We start from the raw sequence: 22732 nt of genomic DNA on the forward strand, positions 1-22732 counted from the left end.
ACTGGTCAGCCTAACTTCAGTACCTGGAAAGATACTGGAACAAATTATTACATAATCAATTTGTAAGCACTGAAGGATAATAAGATCATAAGGAATAGCCAACACGGATTTGTCAAGAAAAAAATCATGCCAAACCAACCTAATTTCCTTCTTTGATAGAGTCACTGGCCTAGTGGATAGGGGAAAAGCAGTAGATGTGATATATCTTGATTTTTAGTAAGACTTCTGACACCGTCCCCCATGACATTCTCATAAGTAAACAAGGGAAATGTAGTCTAAATTAAATTATTATAAGGTGGATGTGACCAAAAGCACCCCTATATTCATACCATTCACACCATTGTAGTAATCTTTATACAAAATATGCCTTGTAAGATATAATTTGAAAATGAATAACTTGCTGGTCAGTTGTATCATGGTGAAATGTATGCAGCAGCATTATATGTAAAGATGTGAATTCCCCCTGTATGATGTTATTAGCACAGGTTCAAAACCAGACAGTCCTGCCTCCGCAAAAGTTGTTAAACAGGTCTATCTAAACAAAGGAATGTGTGTTTTTGTCAATTTACATATATGTAATAAACAGGGTCCTCAAAACAGCAAGGGGAGGAGATGGTAAGAAACAGAACAATTTGCATGTTAACAAACACAAGTGGGGGAAGAAAGAGCATGCAGCTTCCTTCACTACCAGACACCATGTTGCCCTCTTCTCTGTTTGGATAGACTTTGCTTTGAAGTGCAACCTTCAGAAGAATCCACTTCAAAGATTCACTGGACTATAAAAGAAAACTCCAGTTTCTTTCTTTTCACCTAAGAAGACAATGACACCAGCACCTTTGAGCCTCAGGGAGAGCTCCTGACCAAGGAAAGGGTCAGTCTCCATTTTAAACAAAGCCTTGTACCAAAATTTGCTAGAATAAGTTTTAGACTTTTAGATGTGTGTTTTCATTTTTATTTGCTAAGTAACCATTTCTAAGGGCTTGTCTACACTGGCAATTTACAGCGATGCAACTTTCTCACTCAGGGATGTGAAAAAACACCCCCCTGAGCGCAGCAAGTTTCAGCGCCAATGTAGACAGTGCACCAGCACTGAGAGCCATGCTCCCAGTGCTGGTAGCTCTGCCCCTTGTGGAGGTGGGTTTTTTAGAGCGCTTGGAGAGCTCTTTCCCAGCGCTGCACCACAACCACACAAGGCATGTTAAAGTGGTGCTGCGGCAGCGCTTTAGCGTTGCCAATGTGGACTAGCCCTAAGTGTTATCCCTTATCCTTGAATTCACTTAACAGCCGATCTCCTTTTGTTAATAAACTTGCTTTATTTTTAATCTAAACCAATCCAACGCTGAACTGTTTAGTAATTCTAGTTAAAGTAACAAACTGTTGAATATTGACTCCTTAAAGGGAACAGCAAACCTTAAGATCTGGACTGTCCAGAACACACATTTTGGGGAAAATTCAGGATTGGAGGTGGGGGGGGGGGGGCTACCCTACAAGCAGTAAAGTAACCAAGGATGGTGCAAGCCAGAGTGGGACTCTGGGGCTATAGACAAGCTGCTGCCATCAGAGCTGCGGAACCAGGATTGTCTAGCACACAGATTCTCAGAGTGTGTTTTGCATGCTGGTAGACTGGTTGTGAGCAGCCCATGTTGGGAGCTACAATGGCAAAGCACACAAGGTAAGAGGGCATGCGGAGAAGCAGCCCTTTACTGGCCTGGATTGCATCCCAGAATGTGACAGTGGTGTAGTCGAAGCAGGAGTTGCACACAGCTTGCTTATTTAACTGTGGTTTACTCTGCAAGCACAGTGAAATCATTTTTAGTGATTCTCAAGTGAAAAGACTGGGAACAGTTAAAGAAAGGTTACAGTTTTATTATTTTCTATTAGTTTATTTTGGGCCAGGGAAATAGAACAAAGGAAAGTTTAAAGATGAGCGAGAAGCAGAAAAGGCAGGAGCAAGAAAGAGGCAGATGCTGAGCTCCCCAAGAAGCAGTTAAAAGAGCTGAATGCACAGTGAGATCAATCAGCAGCTGATCAGAAGATGTCGGAGCTGGTGACCATGCTGCACTGATATGCCAGGAGGCAGGATAGAGCAACCTGCTCCAAACTGAGTGCCAGAAGGGGTCCCTTTTTCTCCTATACCACTTGCAGGCAACCAAGCAGATGGTTCTCCAGACAATCCAGCAGAGGTAACAGTGATGGCAAGAATTTCAGAGCTATGGAGGCTGGAGTGGAAAAAGCTGCTAGTGAAAGAGAGACGGATGGAGCTAGAGGCCACTTGTCTAAGTGAAGAGGCAGAGCTGGAGCAACAGAAGTTTGCTGAAGCAGAGCTGTGTAGCACACAGACTCTCAGAGTATGATCTGCGTGCTGTCAGGTTGGTTGTGCGCAACCCAGTTTGGGACCTACAACAGCAAAGCATTGTAAGGCACTCAGTGTTACAGGGCAAGTGGTGACACAACCTGTCATTGGTCTGGAGTTGCACCCCTGGACTGCGACATCCCGGACAGTCGGTTCACAATTCGTGGAAAGACCGTACTCAAAGGTAGTTATCAATGGTTCACTGTCAAACTGGGAGGGTGTAGCTAGTGGATCCCATGGGAGTCTGTCCTGGGTCTGGTGTTGGGTCAATATTTTCATTATTTTCTGTGATATCACCTAGACATGCTGCTGGACATGGATGGAGATGTTTTTTATTTCTTTGATCACTGGTCCAGGACCAATTCTAGGAAGTATGTCCTGCTTTTGAAAACATTTGTGCTGATTTGCCAGCAAAACACCTCTGCAACACCCTTTCCCAAAGGTTTTTAGCGGTCAACATCTCATGGGCTTTATAGGCTTACACATTAATGTTTATACCACTTGACAGCTTTCAGATGTCAACAAGCAGAATGATGTCATTTTAAGGTCTGATACCTTGGACACATCCAAGGCAGGAAGCAAGCGCTATACAACATTTGTTTCTAACCCTGATGATTATGAAATATCTGACCTTAAGCTATGTCCGGTTTTTTTGGACTAGTTTTATTTTATTGGCTCTGGTGAAGACATGATGAAAGAAGGTCCCTGTATAATTTTCAGATCCTCATGGGTGAGTGCAGTCACCAGTTTGTGTGAAATTTTATGTATTGCAACATTAAGTCAAAAATGTAAGTCATGCTAATGTAGAAGAGGAATACATAAAATGTACTGAACCTTAGTGAGAGAGAGAGAGAGAATAATTGTGATAGGGTTTCAGGGTGCAATCCAGGCTAGTGAGGGGTTGTGTTACTTCTTACCCTATAACCCTGAGTGCCTCCCAGTACTTTGCTGCTGTAGCTCCCAAGCTGGGATGCCCACAGTGAGCAACAAGCATGCAGTTCAGACCCTTAGTGTGTGTATATGGCTGCAGCCCTGGTCCAGAAGCTCTGACCCCAGTAGCTGCCAGCTATACACCAGTCACACGGCCTGCTCTCTACCAGCCTTGGTTACCGCTTGCAGGGTGACCTTAACACACTCCCAGTCCTGAATTTTCCCCAAGCCATGTTATCTTGGGCAGTTAGCCTATTTATTTATTTACTTACTTCCTTCAAGGAAGGCTCCAGCCATTGAATAATGGGCTGTCGGCTGCTTGTGGCTCAGGCTGAGTTGTTGCTTGCTGAGGAGGCTGTCACTCGCCCTGTGGTAATGACTCAGGAGACCCTAGGGGATGTTGTGAAGGCTTCATCTGCACTTTCATCTTGTGTTTTCATGCTCTAAATCTCCATCTCGTGGTTGTGAACACTGAGCTCACCTTGTGGCTAGGTGAGAAATCAACATATCCCAGCACCGCTTTGCCCACTTCTTTGAAATGCTTCAGAAGAACAGTTCACAGTGTAACTATTTAAACCACTTAAACCCAGGTCTCTTATTTGACATTGCACTGCATGACCCAACTAGTCGCCAGACTTTCCTGTAGCTTCATGATCAAGTATGTTACAGCAAAAAAGATTGGCGAGTTATAAAATGTATCATGTTAATAGGTTTTATGTATTTAGACAGTATAGTTCATTTTAATTAAACAGAGAACAAGAGAATGCTGGGACACATAAATGCTGGTCAAAGACAGTGAGCAAGGATTTATACAGGAATGGCCATGTTAAAAACACCTTGTTAGCGTTTTTGAGTAGATGACCTATGAGAGCTAACTGGAGTAAAGCATAAGCAGGCAGGCCTTGAACTTCAATAAGGCTTTTCATTGAGTACTGAATGATATTTTTGTCCAGTTCTGCAATCACCTTTTCCTCACTTGAAACTCCCATTGAAGAGTAAGCAGACCTATGGCATTGCTGAACCCTTACCAAGTGTTAAGTGTTACTAATTTCTCCCTACTGTTACTCACACCTTCTTGTCAACTGTCTGTAATGGGCCACTCTCTTACCACTTCAAAAGTTATTTCTCCTCCCTTGGTATCCTGCTGTTAATTGATTTATCTCATTAGACTGACTTAACACTTGGTAAAGCACCCCACACCCTTTCATGTATTTATACCTGATTCTGTATCTTTTACTTCATACATCTGATGAAGTGGGCTGTAGCCCACGAAAGCTTATGCCCAAATAAATGTGTTAGTCCCTAAGGTGCCACAAGGACTCCTCGTTTTTTTTGCTGATACAGACTAACATGGCTAGCACTGAAACCTGTCTCCAGATAAAGACATACTTCCCTGTGGTCTTAATACCTAGAAATGAATTGGTATGCAGAATTCCATCTTTATCCATCAAGTCTAATTTAACAATAACCCTTAAACAACAAGCTCCTAAAATTCACCCCAGTCCTGCAATGATTCTACAAGGGTGAACCCCTGTGTTTGTGCTCATTGGGTGATTGAGGCTGTACTATATAATTTTAGACAGTAAAACCTACTACTTAACCTCCCCTGTGCCTTTTATAAGAAACAGCATCACTCAGGGCCAGACAGTGGAGCCAGCGTGGTTCCTTGGATGGGGCTTTGGAGTGGCAGGTAGGAGGCCTAAGTTCATTTCTGGCTCTGTTGTTAACCTTCTGTGTGACTTTGGACAGATCGCTTCACCTCTGTACTTGCATTTCCCCTCCCACCGTTGTCTTTGTCATCTGTTAGGTTGTAAATTCTTCAGAGCAGGGCCTCTGTCTCCCTGTGTGTTTGTACAGCACCTAGTATAATGGGGCAACTCAAACAATAATTAGCAAAGGGGGAGAAGAGTTCAAGGAGTCCCCTCCCTCCACTTTAGACATGGGCACAGCTGCCTGGAAAGCCTTTCTTGCACCCCCTGGGTCAGTGATCAGACACTCCAGTGGGGGTGGGTCGGTGGCAAAACTGGCTGGGTGTGCTGGAAGGAGTGTGACAGTGGACATTTTTGTAATCTTTTGAATGGATCCTCAGCTTCCCTTATACTTTGCATGGCTACCTAGTGGTGGTGTGTGTGGGGGGAGGAATTAAGTTTGCTCTCAGGGCAGGCTAAGAGATGTGGGTGTGTGTCACCTGCCTGTCTGGGTAGAATGAGTAGAATCATTATGGGACAGCTGAAACCAACCCAGATCAACAAGGAGTCCAGAGAGACAATGCAAGCTCCAATGACTCATGGATCAACACTCTCAGTGGGGAAGCAGAGCAGCTGGAGAACAAATGACTGGAAGGTTTGAGGTGGGGGATAAGTGTTGGCTTCTGGAGGAAGTTGGATTTTCTCTCACCTTGGAACTGACTAAGGAGGTGAGACTGAGAGAGAGAGAAACACAGAGCCTAAAAGTGGAGTTTACTATGGCTTGTCTGGGGCTCTGGGCTGACCAGAATGGTCTATGCTATGCTTTAACCTTCATTTCTCTATGCTCACCTAAGGGCTTCCTATGCTGTGTTCCAGTTGACTAATAAACCCAACTGTTTTGAAAACATTGCTTAAGTGTCACTGTAAATGCTTGGTGAGGTGCATTAATCCCTGAAGAATGGACAAGTCTCTACCAGGGGGTCTGTCTCCGTTGGACTCGTTGAACAGAGCTCATGGTGTAAAGCAGGAGTGCTGAAGCCCCACAGGTGCAGTCCCAGGAGGCGGTGACCTAACCTGAAGAAAGAGTGAGACCCCTTTAGGGTCTGACATATCGACAGGGTTCCTCCAAGAGACTGTTCCGAAGCTGGGAGAGTACCACCAATCCTGTGGGTCCATGACAGGGAGTTTAGTGAATTCTTTGCCCCATAATAGTGATTAAAAGTGCTCTTTAATAGTAGTAGTATGATAAAGTGTTGCAGTCCCAGCCAGCATTGGGGCCCATTGTGCTAACCCCTGTACAAACACATAGTGAGAAACAAACACTACTCCAAGACAGAATTATCCCCATGGGAGACTGAGGCAGAGAGAGAGAGAGAGAACGTGACTTGCCCAAAGTCATATAGGAAGCCATGAACTGACCAGGACTCGCAAAGCCTAACCCAGAGTCTAAACCACATGACCATCCTTCCTTTTATTTATACTTGTGTATATTTTTATTCTCTTTCTCTCTCCCTCTCCCACCCTTCCTGTGTTGCTTATCTTCTTAGGGCCTGATGTAGAGCCCACTGAAATCATGGGAGTCTTCCCATGGACTTCAATGTGCCTTGACTCAGACCCTAAAGATAAAAAGCTCTTGGAGGAAGGGACTGCACTTCCTGCATGTGGCCAGTACCTAACACAGCTGGACAATGCCAGAATAAAAATATTAGACAGTAATACTTAGAGAGTCACAAAGGAATTGTGTGTTTGGAGGCATAAATTTATTGACATTAGAATGTTGGCAGTTTCTCAATAGAATTTTATTGGTCTGCTGGAAACTTTTCCATAGTACTGCTCTCTGTTGCTTAGGATTTTATTTGTTTTTGGTGGATCTATCACTTAGCTAGAGCTCCAGGGTCTTTCGCGGTTCCAGCTCTTTTCATTTTGTTTGCTGGTATTTCTTTTTGTTCCTGAAAGGAATTCACTTTGGATGGTCCTTTTGCATCTTGCCACAGGCACTAATTAATAGCCGCCTCCTTTGAATTCCACTCATTGTCTGATTTGATTTATGCAGCTGTTCAGGATAATTACTATCTTTAAAGTTTTATGTATTACATTTTCTGATGTCTTCAATGTTTACTGGTTTAAAAAAATGCATTTTCTGTTTTTACATTCAGTGTTCTTTACAACCCAAATGAGAGATTAAGAATCAGTTAGGTTCAGGGCCGGCTCCAGGCACCAGCCGAACAAGCTGGTGCTTGGGACGGCAGATTGAACGAGGCGGCATTCCGCCCAATCCTAGGGCAGCATGGCCGCTTTTTTTGTTGTTGTTGTTGTTCCACTCCGGCTGCCCTGTAGGGGGCGGTGGCGCAGAGGATGGGAGTGCCCTGCAGCAAGCCTGGCAGGACAGCCCACGTCCTTCCCTCCCCGCCGACCGGAGCGGAGTCCTCCCGGCAGGCGGCAGGCGGCGCGGCGCAAGGGGCCGCGTGGCAGCGCCCCGCTGTAGCCCTGGCCACCCCCCTTCTCTCTCTCTCTCCCGCCCGCTCCCTTCCCTTTCCCCCCGCTAGCCGGTCCCCCTGCACCCATGCTCTGGCGCACAGATCACTGTTTTTGGGGGTTTTTTTGCTTGGGGAGGCCAAAAAGCCAGAGCTGGCCCTGGTTAGGTTCAGGTGTTCTTTTGCTGTACTGCCATCTGTTTTGCTGTCTAGTGGATTCCAAGGCACACAATTGTGAATTTTGAATCAGCTACATTAATGTCATCTACATATTTCCATAAAGTGATTGAAGAAAATATATCATTTAATTTTATTTTTAATCCATACACTCAGAGATCAATAGTGGTGTGATAGATTTTACTTGCAAAAAAGGTTAATGCTCAGATAACTTACCTATAACCACATGGTTTAGAAAACACATATTTTGTTCTGGTACTTGCAAATTGCAGATCAGAAAGACTCCTCTTTATTTTTAATCAGAAAGAGACATAGGAATTTTGTAGATAGAAAGCAAGGGCTTCAAATGCATCTACATTTACATTTTGATGTTGACATGAATGAGAAAGATCAGTTGCAGTTTCTAATATGAACTGAGTGCCAAAAGTTCTTAATTGTGTAAATTATTATTACAATTTTGGAGCCTGAGCCATCTCCCTTTTAAAGTCAGTGAGAGTCTTTCTGTTCACATTCATGAGAGCTGAATGAGCCCTTCAGTTTGTTAAGATACGATTTGCACAACAGTAGAGCTATTCACATAAAATCTGCAGGATTCAGCCTTAATCTCTCATACAAATTTTATATTCTGGCTTTTGAAGAGCGTGCCTTCTTGATTTGACAAGGGCATTATATTTCTTAGTACAGTATATTAATTTCGGTGTTGCCTCAAATATTTGAATAGTCACTAGAGATGGGTAGAAATTGGAATTTCCATTCCACAGAAAATTCAGATGTTTCAAAATTTGGTTTTGTTCTAAATCATAACAAAAAGCTGAAATTTCCCATGGAAGAAACATTTTTAAAAAAATCAATTACCGTTGAAACATTTAAGTTAGATAACGTTGAAACATTTATTATAGATAGAGTAAAAAAATCACTTTGATAATATCAAAACTGTATAATTATAATGCATATTAAAATTTATATTTTAAAAGTCAAAATGAAATTAATCGAAACAGGAGTCAAAATGAAGCATTTCAACATTATCTAAACAAAAAGTGAAGGTTGAAAGCGTTAGCTTTGACTTTGTTCTGTTGAAAATTTTGTTGAAATTCACATGTTCTAGCAAAACATCTTGATTTCAATGCAACTGCATTTTAATGGCAGAAAATCGTTCCATCATTATTTTTTTTTACCATCTCTAATAGTTTCAATATCTCTTTAATGTACTGTACCAAGTCGAAGCAAGTCAAATTGAAACTGTAAATAAGGCATTTATTTTTAATACTGGAGGTAATTAACCATTCAAATAATTTACCAAAGGTTGTGGAGGATTCTCCATCATTGGTAATTTTTAAATTCAGATTGGATATTTTTTTTTTCTAAAGGATATGCTCTATTTTGGGGAAGTTCTATGGCCTAGTGTGGAATGCAGGAAGTCAGCCTGGGTGATCACAGTGGTCCTTTCTGGCCTTATAATATATTAATTTAACTTTTTATAATCTTAATGAATAGGCTTCCCTTTTCACTAGTTAATTTGTGTGTGCTGTCTTTTTTTAGTCTTACTATAACAGACTGGCGACTCCAGGTAAATTATCTGCTTTCCAGCTGGCAGTGTATCTAAAGCTGCCTCTCACTCCCAAATACACCTGAGTAGCAGAGTTTACAGGCACTTCTTTATATTACAGAAGAAGGCATTTCAGGCGGAAGCATTGGTATCTGTTACAACTTGTGAGATTACAAAGCAGTAAGTGCTAATTAAATCTTTATTTATGTAGAGAAAAATATGCAGCTTTAAGTGCCTTCTTGTGTAATGCAACAAAGTGGATTGTAAACAGTACTAAGCCAGTGTTCTCAGGAGCTATAGACAGTGATATTTAGAGATAAGATTTCAGATACCTTTGGGCTACTCATGTGGTGTGACTAGTCTGGCTATAATTTTAGATTGAAAAACTAGAGTATTCTTCCCGCCCCGCCTCCTCTCGACACATACACTTAAATTCATCCTGTACTATCCTCTCCTGCCATTTTCTCATCTCGTTGCAGTCAGGGCCGCCCAGAGGATTCAGGGGACCTGAGGCAAAGCGGGGGAGCTGCGGCGCTTGTACTCACCCGGCAGCGGTCCGGGTCTTCGACGGCATTTCGGCGGTGGGGGGCCCTTCAGTCGCTCCACGTCTTCGGCAGCACTGAAGGACCTGCCACCGAAGACCCGGAGCGACTGAAGGACTCACCACTGCCGAAATTCCACCGAAGACCCAGACCGCCACCAGGCCAGGGCTCTTGGGGCCCCTGCGGGGCCCGGGGCCTGGGGCAAATTGCCCCACTTGCTCCCCCCTCTGGGCGGCCCTGGTTGCAGTATCTATTCTTCTGCATTCCACTCTACTGATTTCTTTGGGTGAAAGCCCCTTTATTTTGCCCCCCCCCCCAAAAAAAACAGAGGTGACAGTGTGGGGAGAGAGTCACGCAGGCTCATGTGCCACTTCCCACCCCCCATTTGTGCGAGCACAGAGCAGGGTTTGCTCAACCTTCTCAGGAGGGGGACTCTGTCCTTCCCACACTGCGCCTTCCCCCCCCAGCCTTTCCCCTGTGCTCTGGATTGCTGCCTCAGCAGCTGGACGCCACCTCCTGGGTTCTAGTGCCTACCTGTACGTGTGTGTGCATGCACATGCTTTGCTCCCTCACCCCTCCCCCCCAAAATATTGCAGTCAAACTACACCTATGGTGGAGCTGTGCTGGTTTACACCAGCTGAGGAAATGGCTGAGGATCTCCCCATTTCAAGTTATTTCTTGTTATTCTCCTACCTGCATAGTCTCCTCCTCTCCCAGATTTTTTTCCCCCCGTACTTTGAATTTCCCTTTCTTAATTTGCTCTCTCCTTTCCCTCCTCCCTTCCCTTCTCTTTTACCCTCTTTCCAATCTACTGCTCACCTAGCCTCTGAAGGTTTTGTTATAATAATTTAGTGATCTGCTACCCATTGGGGTCGCTTTTGAGCACCTGACAGCAGGCCTTACCATGAGGCAAACTGAGGCGGCCGCCTCAGGTGCCAGACTGTGGGAGGGCGCCACTAGGACCCAGAGTGTAGAAGATTGTGTCTGCGGCTGGTGCATATGTATTCTCTCTGCTCTAGATGCACAGAGATGGTGGAGTACTGTGCTGGAGGAAGGAGGGCACAAAAGACATAACAGGCAGGCAGGAGAAAAGGTGTGAGGGAATAACAGAAAGCAGCAGGAGCTGCAGGGAAAGAGAGGAGGAGGATCCTCTTATGTACCTCTCTAGCACTCCCAGGAGCCTGGACTGATTAACACCAGCTTCTCAGGGAGCTTCCTGTTTCCTGCTGCTTCCCTGAACCCACTTGAGGAGAACGGGCAGTCAACTGAAGTAGTAGGAGCCAGTTAGGCCCTTAAGACGCTGATATCTTCCCTCACTCAGGCCCTGCTACCAGCCTGCTTTGTCCCCTTCAACTGAGTGTTGCAAGCCACTATAGCTGGCACAGAACAGCAGTCATGAGTGAAAGAAGAAAACGCCCCTCTGGGGCAGCATTCAGAAAAAGAAAGAAATCAAAGGAAGCTTTTCTATTTGAGCAGGACGGAGCTCTCCTGAGATACATAGACACAAATGTTCATGATAAGCCTTCCGGCCCCAGTGAGGATGTGAGTGGTGAGGAGATGCCTGATCTTCCAGTTAGTCAGAGTGCAGGTGACCTGGTAGCTACTGCAGCAACCATATCTCCATCTCAAATGGATGTAACCATGTACATTCCTGAAGAAAAGTGTAGATCAGAGCTGAGTGTGGTGGAGGCGCAAGAAACAGCTGCTGCTGAGTTTAGTTCCGTAAGTGTAGATGATCTGTGGATCCATTTGAGCATTACCCTGAGGGACTTCCTTGTACTGCATGGGCCACAGCAAGTGAAAAACTTCATGTTCCCCAAAGACAATGAAAATAGAAGTTTCCATCCAACACATTACTGGCGTGAAATCCCCAATGGTGACAAAGTGCAGAGACCATGGCTTATGTACTCAAAAACCCAGAATGCTGCATAGTGTTTTTGTTGCAAACTCTTCCAGTCTGATGTTCCAGCCACATTCGGTTCTACAAGAACAAAGGACTGGAAAAATCTGGCTAGAAATCTGGCATGCCATGAGAAGGCAGGAAATCAACAGAGAGCATTCCATAGGTGGAAAGAGCTTGAGATGAGACTAAGGTTAAAGGCCACCATAGATGATCAGCATCAAGAGAAGATTGCATCAGAGTCTCTTTACTGGCAAAATGTTCTGAAAAGGCTCATTGCCATTGTGAGAATGCTTGCTACCCAAAACCTAGCACTGCATGGCACTTCAGAACAGCTGTATGTGCCAAACAATGGAAAATTCCTTAAAATTGTGGAGCTAATGGCTGAGTTTGATGCTGTACTCCAGGAACATCTAAGAAGAGTCACCACCCAAGAAATGTACAACACAAATACCTTGGAAAAACAATTCAAAATGAGATCAGACAGTTACTGGCAACAAAAGTCAAACAGAAGATTGTGGCAGATCTGAAGTCAGCAAGATATTATTCTGGACTGTACACCTGACATCAGCCATATGGAACAAATGACTTTAATGGTGTGTTTTGTAACAACAACAGAACCTAGTGAAAATGTCCCTGCAATGGTGACTGTCAGAGAGCATTTTCTAGAATGTATTGACATTGATAATACAACAGGCGCTGGTATGACAAATGTGCTTCAAAAAGCTGGAAGATACGGGAATTGCGATAGCTGACATGAGAGGTCAGGGCTACGATAATGGTGCCAACATGAGAGGAAAGAACAGAGGAGTGCAGACATGGACCCAAGAGTTAAACCCTGGAGCTTTTTTTTGTCCCATGCAGTTCTCATTCATTGAACTTGGTGGTCAGTGATGCAGCATCAGCTTCTAGTGAGGCTGCTGAATTTGTTAATGTAATTCAAAGCATCTATGTATTTTTCTCTACATCAACTCATCGATGGCAAATTTTGAAGCAACATCTGGGAACATCCTCTCTGACACTGAAACCACTGAGTGCCACACGATGGGAAAGTCGAGTGAAGGCAATAAAGCCTATCAAATACCAAATTGGGAAGACAGATGATGCCATAGTTGCCATTATGGAGGATAATGCTATGACAGGAACTGTTCGTGGGAGAACAGTGGCAGAGGGAAATGGAATCACCAAACATACATTACTTTAAATTTCTGTGTGGCTTAGTGTTGTGGCATGACATATTGTTTTGAAATAAATGTTGTAGGTAAGAGACTCCAAGGTGTTGACCTTGATATATCTGGAGCAATGGAACAACTGGACAAAGCAAAGTCATACCTACAGTCTTACTGGTCAGATGAGGGATTTCAAAACGTTCTGAAGAGTGGACAGAAGTTGGCAGAGGAACTTCATGCTGAAGCTATTTTCCCACCCATTCAAGAATACAAGAGTCACCGAAGAAGAAGACATTTTCATTATGAGGCATGGGATAATCCCATAAGAGACCCCCAAACAACAATTCAAAGTTGAATTCTTTAACCAGGTGCTAGATTGTGCAATACAGTCAGTTGAAGAACGTTTCATGCAGCTCAAGGAACACAGCAGTAAATTTGGGATGTTGTATGATATTCCAAAATTCCTCACTATACCTGAAGAAGACCTACACCAGCAATGCAGGGCACTAGGGACAGTGTTGACACATGATGACATGTGTGATATTGATGCGAGTGATTTAGGGGATGAACTGAAAGCTCTTTCAAGATACATTTCAGTAGGATCAACTCCAAAGGCTGTTCTGGAATATATGTGCACAAATAAGATGACCACCCTCTTTCCAAATGCTTTTGTTGCTCTGCGAATACTTCTAACACTTCCTGTAACAGTTGCCAGTGGAGAGCGCAGCTTCTCCAAGCTGAACTTAATAAAAACACATCCACGCTCCACAATGACACAGGAGAGGCTGGTCGGCCTTGCAACCATCTCAATAGAGCATGAGCTGGCCCAGACTGTGGACCTTGAGGAAGCAGTTCAAATCTTTGCAACCAAGAAGGCACGGAAAGCACCACTTTGATTATTCAAACAGATAAAAATGCCAGTGTTTACTATGCGGACAGGGAAAGTTACATTTGCTGTTCAGGCCTTTGAAAGTTAAGTGTTACTTAAAATTTTTGAACAAGGCATTTTAAGTTGTTAGTTCTCCTTTATTGGGGTAGGTAGCAGAGCAGTACCATGAGAGGAGTAGAACAAGAAGAAGGCAGAATTGAGACCTTTCAAAGTTTTGGCCCAAGCGAGGAGGTATTGGGGCGTCATTTCAGCTCCCTGCCTCAGGTGCCAAAATGTTGTGGGCCGGCCCTGCCTGACAATGATTGAGTGCAGTGAGATATTAAATCAAACCATCCACAAAAGACAAACAGAATAAAATAGCCCCCCTTCCATGTGTCACTGAAGCTTCAAGATGTTTTGCCAAGATGTGCTATAGACAGGACTCTATAGTCCTATAAAGATGCCATGATGGACGGGGATCCTACACCAAAAGCTCCCTACTTTCAATCTTCACTCAGGAGTATCTAGGGACTGTCAGCAAAAGTGCCCCAGATGTTGTAGTGATTGAATAGGAAAAGAGGTATGTTCTAAGGTAACGGATTCCCAGATTAGGCCCAGGTAAGAACCAATGCAATGAATTGAAATGGAAAACTTATGTGGTTCACAGGACACTATTGTGCTCATGCCAATGCACTCCCATCAGCAGATAGATAAGCATGTTTTGTTGTAGCTGAAATTTCCAAGCAAATTGCAAGGGCTTAAGTAGTTAGAAGTGTTGTGGTGAAGTCTGCATCCTGGAGCAAAGGCTGTGCTCACACAGCTAAGCGCAGATATCGAAAGCAGTAGTAGCTACTGTGTTACCTAAGAATCCAAGAGCAGGGAGGTGTCCAAAATTACTACTAGACTGTGACTACTTCTTGGCATGGGCTGGGCTCATTCCACCAGTAAATAGAGCAGTTACAACCTTTGTCAATTCCTGCCCCCTTTCAATCGACACCCCCATATTTACTTTTTCTTTTTTCAGCTCAATCTCCTCTAGAAAGCTATCAGAGCAGGCATTAGAAAAGCAAAGAAACTGCATCATTCAGGTGTGGTGGAAAAGAGTTGTAGAGCTGAGTGTTCGCTAGATACTGATGTTTAAAAAAACAACAACCATTCCCTCACGTCTCCCCTGTGCCTTGCTCTTTGTGTCTCACTGCCTCTTTCACCCAGAGGTGCCTGGAAGGATAGGAGCTGCTGCTGGAGGACAGAGGATGTTATGAGTGGAACGGCTTTTCCATTTTTAATTTCTGTAGTAGAAATTTTCATTCTGTAGTTACTTTATAGAGCACTTGATGATAATCCAGGTAGAGCTGGCAGGTCGCAAGATGCTGACTTTCTTCCTTGTTTCAATATGTGAAATAAAATATTATTGGCAATGTGTAACATAGGTTCAGCTGCTTGCTGAGGCACTGATCAAAGTACTTAAGCATATGCTTAACTTTAGGAACTGAATGGGACTGCTAATGTGTTTAACATTAAGTTGGTGTTTAAGAGCTTTGCCTGATCAGACTTGAGGATTGTGAACCACATTTATAGAATTTCCGGTCTGTAGTTGCAGCGGGAATGTCTCTATATTCTTCTCTCATCCTCTCAGACATTCCCCTGCTTCCCCAACATCACTCCAAATCCTAGACAGACATTTAGAAACTACTTGTAGTCTTTTGAAAATGTGCAGCATCAACTAGTGAGCTAAGAAGGGTACTCTGGTGGAAAAGATAGATATAATTTAGGTGAACAGAATGGCCAGATGCATGAAAAGCTCGGAGCTATTTACTGTTTATGTATGTTTGTTTGCTTTTGCCAGAATACTCAGCTGTTACACCTCCAAACAGAACACACATGTACAGAGCATACTTTACTAGTCACGTAAGGCTGCTAATTTTGACACCTGTATAATAAATCTGTTGGCAAGATGCAAACCTGCGGGCTGTGAAGGACTTTAGAAAAATAAGCAGAGAGGTGACAGTTCTTGTAAGAACTTTGATTCAAAAGGCAATAATTACAAAAAAATTTAGAAACTGAGCTAAAAATATTTAAAAGGAACAAATACAGAAAAAAAAGAGAGGTCAGCAGTTAGTCAGCTGAGAATGCATTACCGGAGAAAAGCAACTCCTTGCAAAGTGAACTTTGACATTTAAGACCATGCTTCTGGATCTCTGTAATAGTTATCATTCAGTCACTAAGTGTTTACAGTCGACTCCTTACAAATTTAAAACTTCATTCCAGAATCAACTCCTTTTTTCGTTTTTTGACAACTCATGAGTACATTGTGTTAAGCACATTAATATTTCAGAAACTGTTTTGGTCATGGTATCCCATTTATTTTATACTTGATACATTAGAAAATCCCCAAACCTTTGAGCATTGTTTGTTAGTGCTATGAGGGTAGCTCAGGGGAAATTATCTAGAATGGAATTTAGAACTTCACCAAGAACGTAGGATATAGTAATTTGATCAAATTTTGCCCTCCCACAAACCTCCCTGTGAACTGTGTACACATAACAAATAGCATATGTATGTTTGTAGAACCATTGGTAGGTACAGTAATTTGTCTTTGGGACCTCCGCCCCAAATGATCTGTACCATTATTCTGTATGTAAAAAAATTCCTAGAGAACCATTGATTCCAGAATGACTGTCTCTTGACAAGAAGAGACTACATGGCTGGGAGAGGTGTGGCTTTGGGCATTTCAGCTGCGGAGTTGTTCAAAGAAACTTTTCAAACAGATTTTTGTATAATGGGGTCAAATGTATTCTTTTACTTTCTTTGTACTGAAAAATGGCTAGTTTGACCAAATAAACTGTAAAAAGCGGGGTTTCAAAATTTTGGTTTTCAAAGTTTGAACAAAACCTTTTTCTTTTCTTTTCTTTTTTTTTTTAGTTTATTTGTTCAAACTAGGCTTTTTTCAGCACAAAGAGTAAAAGAATACAATCACAATTGGGATAATACCAAGCCATTCAAATTTCAGCCCCAAATTTCAGCCCCAAGGCTATGAGTAACTAAAAATGAGGTTACAAAGAAAACCACTCTGCAGCCTTAAATACAGCAGGTCTTCCCGCACCTGCGATCTTAAGCATTTCTTGTGAGATGTCTGTTTGTGTTAAACATTTCCCGTTAATCCCTTTTCTACTTTAAATATAGAAAGGGCGGACTAGAAATATGCCCTGTAAAAAACTGCTCAGAAGGGGATCAGCAGATATTTTAGATGCTTATGTAAAATTATCTTATTTAATCATTAAGCAAAACTTTATTTTTTAAATTAGAATGATATGGGAGGTCAACGGAGCCTAATAAACAAGTGGACAACTTTCCTGAAAGCAAGACTGGTGTGCTCAATACCTGGCCCTGAGGGAGCAGACACATACTTTGATGAGCTACGTAAGTTGAACTGATCTTTACTATTTTGTTCTGTAATCTGCTCTGTGTTTTGGATTTTCAGAAACTCAGGACAGTGTTTTGATCTCACTCACACCAGTTTTATACTGTGGGCAACTCCATTGACTTTACTCCTGGTATACAGCTGGTGTAAATGTGATCAGAATTATGCCCTGTTATTTTTACTTGGCTTTTCCCATTTGGGGAGAAGTTCAGCTGATTCCAGGTGGAATACAGAAGATGGCAGACATCAAAACTTCAGCACAATTCACAGGACAGAAAATTCAGATGTAAGGATTAATGTTATGTTTACAAAGCTCCAAATGATAGGGTGGTAAATATGAAAATGTTTATAGGCTGTTTAATAAAAAGAAACTTTTCCCATTACAGAAGATATATTCTTACTTTCCACAAGAGATGAGAGAAACCCTCTAGTATATGGAGTCTTCACTACTACAAGGTATGTGTAGGTTCACATTTGCCCCTGGAATCCAATCCTGAAGGCCTCACAGGCAAAAACCTCTTAAAGTCAAAGGGAGCTTGCCAGAATAAGACCTGCAGGACTGACCTCTATTCCCCTAGGCCAATATTTTCCAAAATGTGTGCCTAAAGTTATGCTTCATAGTCCTTACGTAGGCATCTAAATACGTGCCTGGTTTAAAAAAGAGTCGGTTGAGAAACAGGTGAATTTTTCACAAAAATCTTCAAGATGTTGAATTTCAAAATTAAAAAAAAAAAAAATTGACTAGCTTTACAGAGTACCCAACAGCTCCTATTGAAATAAATTCATTCTCCTCTGCTGCCAGACCCTGATTATCTTGTAAAAAGCAACAGAGAGTCCTGTGGCACCTTTAAGACTAACAGATGTATTGGAGCATAAGCTTTCGTGGGTGAATGCCCACTTTGTCGGATGCATCAGGACTCTCTGTTGCTTTTTACAGATCCAGACTAACACGGCTACCCCTCTGATACTTGATTATCTTATGAGATCAAACAATATCACATGTCAAGGTGATACATCTGTAGGTCACTTTTTGCAATAAAGCACTTTAGAGTAACACATCAGCATAATAGGTGGGGATGGTAATAAGATAATACCCCCTCACCTCACAGGAGGGGAGTGGGGCTGGAAGATTAATTAATGTTGGTGTAGTACTCAGATATTATAGTGATGAACATCCAATGAGGAAATTAATAATTCTGTTTTCAGAGCATGGTTTGAATAGTGTGCAGTAAATGGGGTCACACATTGAACAATAAGGTTACAACAAGATATTGAATAACTGCTGATTAAGTGAGCACCCTGCATCCTGTGAACTGAATGAGGCAGAAGTCCTGTGGATAAAATAGTGTGTGATCATGTAATTAGAGACAGCATCATAATGTATATACACAAGGGGGCGAGTTAAGTTTGCACTGGCAATTTTACCTCTGGCATCCTAACTTTTGAGTATTTGACTCCCCATCTTAATAATGTTCAATGTAGTTTTTGTGTGTCATGTAATCTACCTGCTGCAGATGGAATGGAACTTAGTCATTCTAGATATAATTTCTGTATCAGTTTGTAGTAGTCTTTATTATTGATTTGTATTACAGTAGCACATAAATACCCTGACCAAGATTAGGGTGCCTTTGGGCTAGACGCAGAGCATTCACATAGTAAGTGAGTCCTCGTCCTGAAGAGTTGATCATCTAAATAGACCAGCCAAAGGGGAAGGTGTCAAGGTTGGAGAGTGACACAGAGAAATTACTTGACTTGTCCCAGGTCACACAGTTGATTAGTGGCAGAGCCAGGAGTAGAACTGAAGTCCCTGGGGTCTCAGTGCAGTGTGCAAAGGATGAAAGAGACTGTAAATGTCAACTATAAGAACAGTATGAATTAATATAATCAGCGGCAGCTCCAGGCACCAGCGCTTCAAGAGCATGCCTGGGCGGCAAGCCACGGGGGGTGCCCTACCGGTCCCTGTGAGGGCGGCAGTCAGGCAGCCTTCGGCGGCTTGCCTGCGGGAGGTCCGCCGGTTCTGTGGATTTGGTGGCAGTTCGGCGGTGGATATGCCGAAGGCGCGGGACCGGCGGACCTCCTACAGGCAAGCTGCCGAATCCACGGGACCGGGGACCTTCCACAGGCAAGCCGCCGAAGGCAGCCTGCCTGCCGTGCTTGGGGTGGCAAAAAAGCTAGAGCCGCCCCTGAATACAATAATGATAGGATCCGTGCCATATGCAACAAAGCCTCTTGGAACCTTCATACAATTCAGAAAACAAACTGACAAAAATTGAACTGAATTACAGGATCTTGCCCTAAAATATTACATAGCCACTGAAGCTATACAGAAGTGAATGGACGTCCATTTTGTCACACAAAGTGTAAGATTAACACGTTTGCCTACGGCTTGGTTTTGGTTAGATAATTCAACTGTCTTTGTTAGAAAAGACACACAACTATTTATTTATTTATTTTTGGTTTACAATGCTCCTACCACATGCCTCTCTAATACTCTGGTTGCCTGAACAAGAATTAAAATACAGAATGTTAAATACAAACTGAATGTAATGGGCTGGCCTTTAATCTCTAAAATTCACACCCCAAAGTCCTAATCATAATAAGAAATAAGAAGTCTCTGGATCCCTTCACCCACCAAGATAAAAGATGTTTTTTTCAGGATGGCCAAAAGGTTAACAAACCTAGTCTCCAGTAGACCAAAGTTTTAAACTCTAATTCACAGTTATATTAAGTATGAGTTTTCAGGCCAAAGCAGTAATCTATACCGTACATAATTAGCACCACCCTCAGTTATAATAATTCTCAGGTATAGGACTTGATCCAAAGTCCATCAGAATCAGGGGAAGTCTTTTAACTGTCTTCAGTGGGCTTTGGATTAGGCCTATACTGAAGATTTTAAAATGTGCTTATAAACATTCTTCATTTCTTTCAGCTCTGTATTCAAGGGCTCTGCAGTTTGTGTGTACAGCATGGCTGATATCAGAGCTGTTTTCAATGGCCCTTACGCTCACAAAGAAAGTGTGGATCATCGATGGGTACAATACGAAGGACGTATCCCATACCCCCGGCCTGGTACAGTAAGTGTCTCTTTAATTATATACTTCTATTTTTACTCAATGACCATTGTCCCATATTTTATTTTTCTGAATGAGTAACTTGTATTTTCCTTTCAGGATGTTTTAAATTATCCTCTCAACCCTCCTCATGTTGACAGCTCAGACTTCTACCTACCCCTTTTTATATATAACTCTTCCGTTTCTCTGAGATAACATTGTACCCAGACTGTCTATTTCCTGATTGTTCTCTCCCATTCTGGGCTCCTCCTGGCTATATTTCCATGTGTAGGTGGAGATCCTCTCTGAGACATCAACACTTCATAAATAGCAGAGGACTTTTCTCTGATGACTATTAAGTGATAATGATACATTTTGTTTAAATCTTGTGTTTCTATGTTTTGCTATACCTTACAGTCTTTGGTTTTGATAAAATTCTGTTCCCTTAGATGTGACCATTGATTTCGAGTCTGTCATTAATATAAGTTGTTTTAAAGTAACATAAGTAATTAGTTGTTGCAAAATTTAAGCTATTCTGGTGAAAAACTGATTGATGGGAAGAAAAAGTAAAGCTTAAATCAGGAAATACTTTCCAGTAGTAACCTGCTAGACCCTGAGGAGGAAAAGGGTGGAAAATTGAAAAAAAAAAAAAAAAACCCACCCCACCTTTTTTAAATTTCAAAATTTATAATTTAATGAATATTTCAAATATTGAAAAAAAGGTTGACCTACTCTCTAGTTGATCAAAAAAAGGATAATTTTTATGACAAATTTCCCCCATTTAAAAATAAAATAAAATATTGAATTGGAAAATTTTGGACCAGCCTAACCACGTGTAGCTAAGAGTGACAGTTCCACGTTGGGGATGAGAGGAGAGCAACGGAAGCCCTGTGTAGATGGAGACATATAAATATAGACTGGACGGAGCACTAGAACAGAAGTTCTCAAACTTTGTAGAGTAGTCCACATCTTAATGGAGATTGTCTTATGGGTCTTTTCCCTTCCTATCCATGATCCTACACAATCACACATTGCTCTGAGAAACTGATTATTTGACAGAGTAAAGCAAGGACATATTTTATGGCCTGAGGTTGCCTCTGTCTCAGGCAGTAATTCACTATCTAATTTTTGCTCTTCTTTTCAGTCCATCTCTCACTCCTATGTGTTCTTGTCATCCTCCATTTCTCCTTTATCCCCCCCCCCCTTCTTTTTCTCAGCTATCTGCAGGCACCAATAGTAATTAGACATCTGTGATAAATACTAGCACATTATAAGCTGCTTGTCTGCCCAACCCAGGAAGGACTAATGCCATGCCCAAAGTCTCTTTCAGGCCCATGCTGCAGGGCACAGTTTATTAATTCAAACACAAAACTCACAGAGTAACACAAAACAATACTATCCCTCTGATCAACTCAGGCGGCAGGGGTCCCAAGGCCTTTCCCTTCGCTTTTCTATCTCCTGTTCCTGGCCCAACCACAGAAACCTACTTCCTTTCTACAGCTCCTCTTCCAACTGAGCTGTCTCAGCCTTTTGTAGGGAACACCTGACCCCTGCCTCATAAGGGGCACGAGCAGGCCCCCTGGTTCATAACAGTGCAGCCCACCCTGTTACACACATGCAAACAGGTAGGCATTTTGATCTAGATTTTAATTGAGTACTCTAATTTAGAATGCCACCGCAGTTTATGATTGTCCAACCTGAAATACCTAACCTAGGGCCTGAGTGGAATACGTGGGAGGTGAGATTCAGAAATCAGGCACTAAGTGTCTATAACTGCCATCCAGAATTTGAGGTACCCAAAAGTAGAAGCCACATTTGACAATTTGGGCTAGAACTAATCAACACTTGCACTCACAGCTCATTACTAAAAAATGCAGGTGCAGTTACTCATAGGCATAAAACAGTGCCCACAAAAACAGAAACTGTCACAGATCTATATAATTGGAATTACTCTTCTGAAACGCCTGCCATGCCCAGGAAAGATGAATGTGCTAAAAATTCTGCCCTGATAGAGGGATCATTTTTTTTTGCGTATTAGCCATCACATGCCTGAACTGAGATTCACAAGGAAGGAAGTGTGTGTGTCAGTGATCCTGTCAGCACTGATCTGTAGCACTGTTTTGGATGTCCACATCTGAAAGAATTTTAAAGGTTGCAAGATTTAAAGATAAACTGATACTTTCCATAACCCTTCCCGTAAGTCTGCAGCTACTTCCTTTAAACACCTGATAACAGCTATGAGAGAATGGTTCCATAAAAAGTTAGGGTCAAATACTAAGGGCCTCCTTACTCAATCTTTTGTCAGTAGACATCAGTAAGAGTTTTCCTGAACAAGGGTTGAGTAGGGAAAGTGCTCTCAAAGTGATTACAATAATTTACTTTAATTATACAGTAGTGAATGTTTACATTATATCTATTTATATTGAGTATTTTTAATACTGGAATCTTTTGTCTTTACTGAGATGGAACAATCCCAGATCTGAACATCTTTTAAATTTGGGGATTTAGTATTTAGTATCCCAGTCAGGATAAATTGCTCATTAGTTATCTGCCACAGCTGCAGTTCCTGTTTGGGCACTGGGTGAAAGTACGATAGCCATTCTGCTCAAGCAAC

The 22732-nt window shown here is 42.3% G+C and overlaps 1 protein-coding gene across 5 annotated transcripts in view; it reads left to right on the forward strand.

Annotated features, from left to right (window-relative positions):
- The window catches only part of LOC117874863 (semaphorin-3D), a 195283-nt gene that overhangs the window by 130306 nt on the left and 42245 nt on the right, over positions 1–22732 (forward strand). For all 5 annotated transcript variants that reach the window (XM_034765512.1, XM_034765476.1, XM_034765486.1 and 2 more), the window contains exons 9-11: positions 16953–17067; positions 17455–17524; positions 19998–20142. In XM_034765512.1, the coding sequence (XP_034621403.1) occupies positions 16953–17067; positions 17455–17524; positions 19998–20142 (330 nt within the window). The remainder of the gene's footprint in view (positions 1–16952; positions 17068–17454; positions 17525–19997; positions 20143–22732) is intronic.

This window comes from Trachemys scripta, chromosome 1, assembly GCF_013100865.1.
Source record: "Trachemys scripta elegans isolate TJP31775 chromosome 1, CAS_Tse_1.0, whole genome shotgun sequence".
NCBI classification, from domain to species: domain Eukaryota; kingdom Metazoa; phylum Chordata; order Testudines; family Emydidae; genus Trachemys; species Trachemys scripta.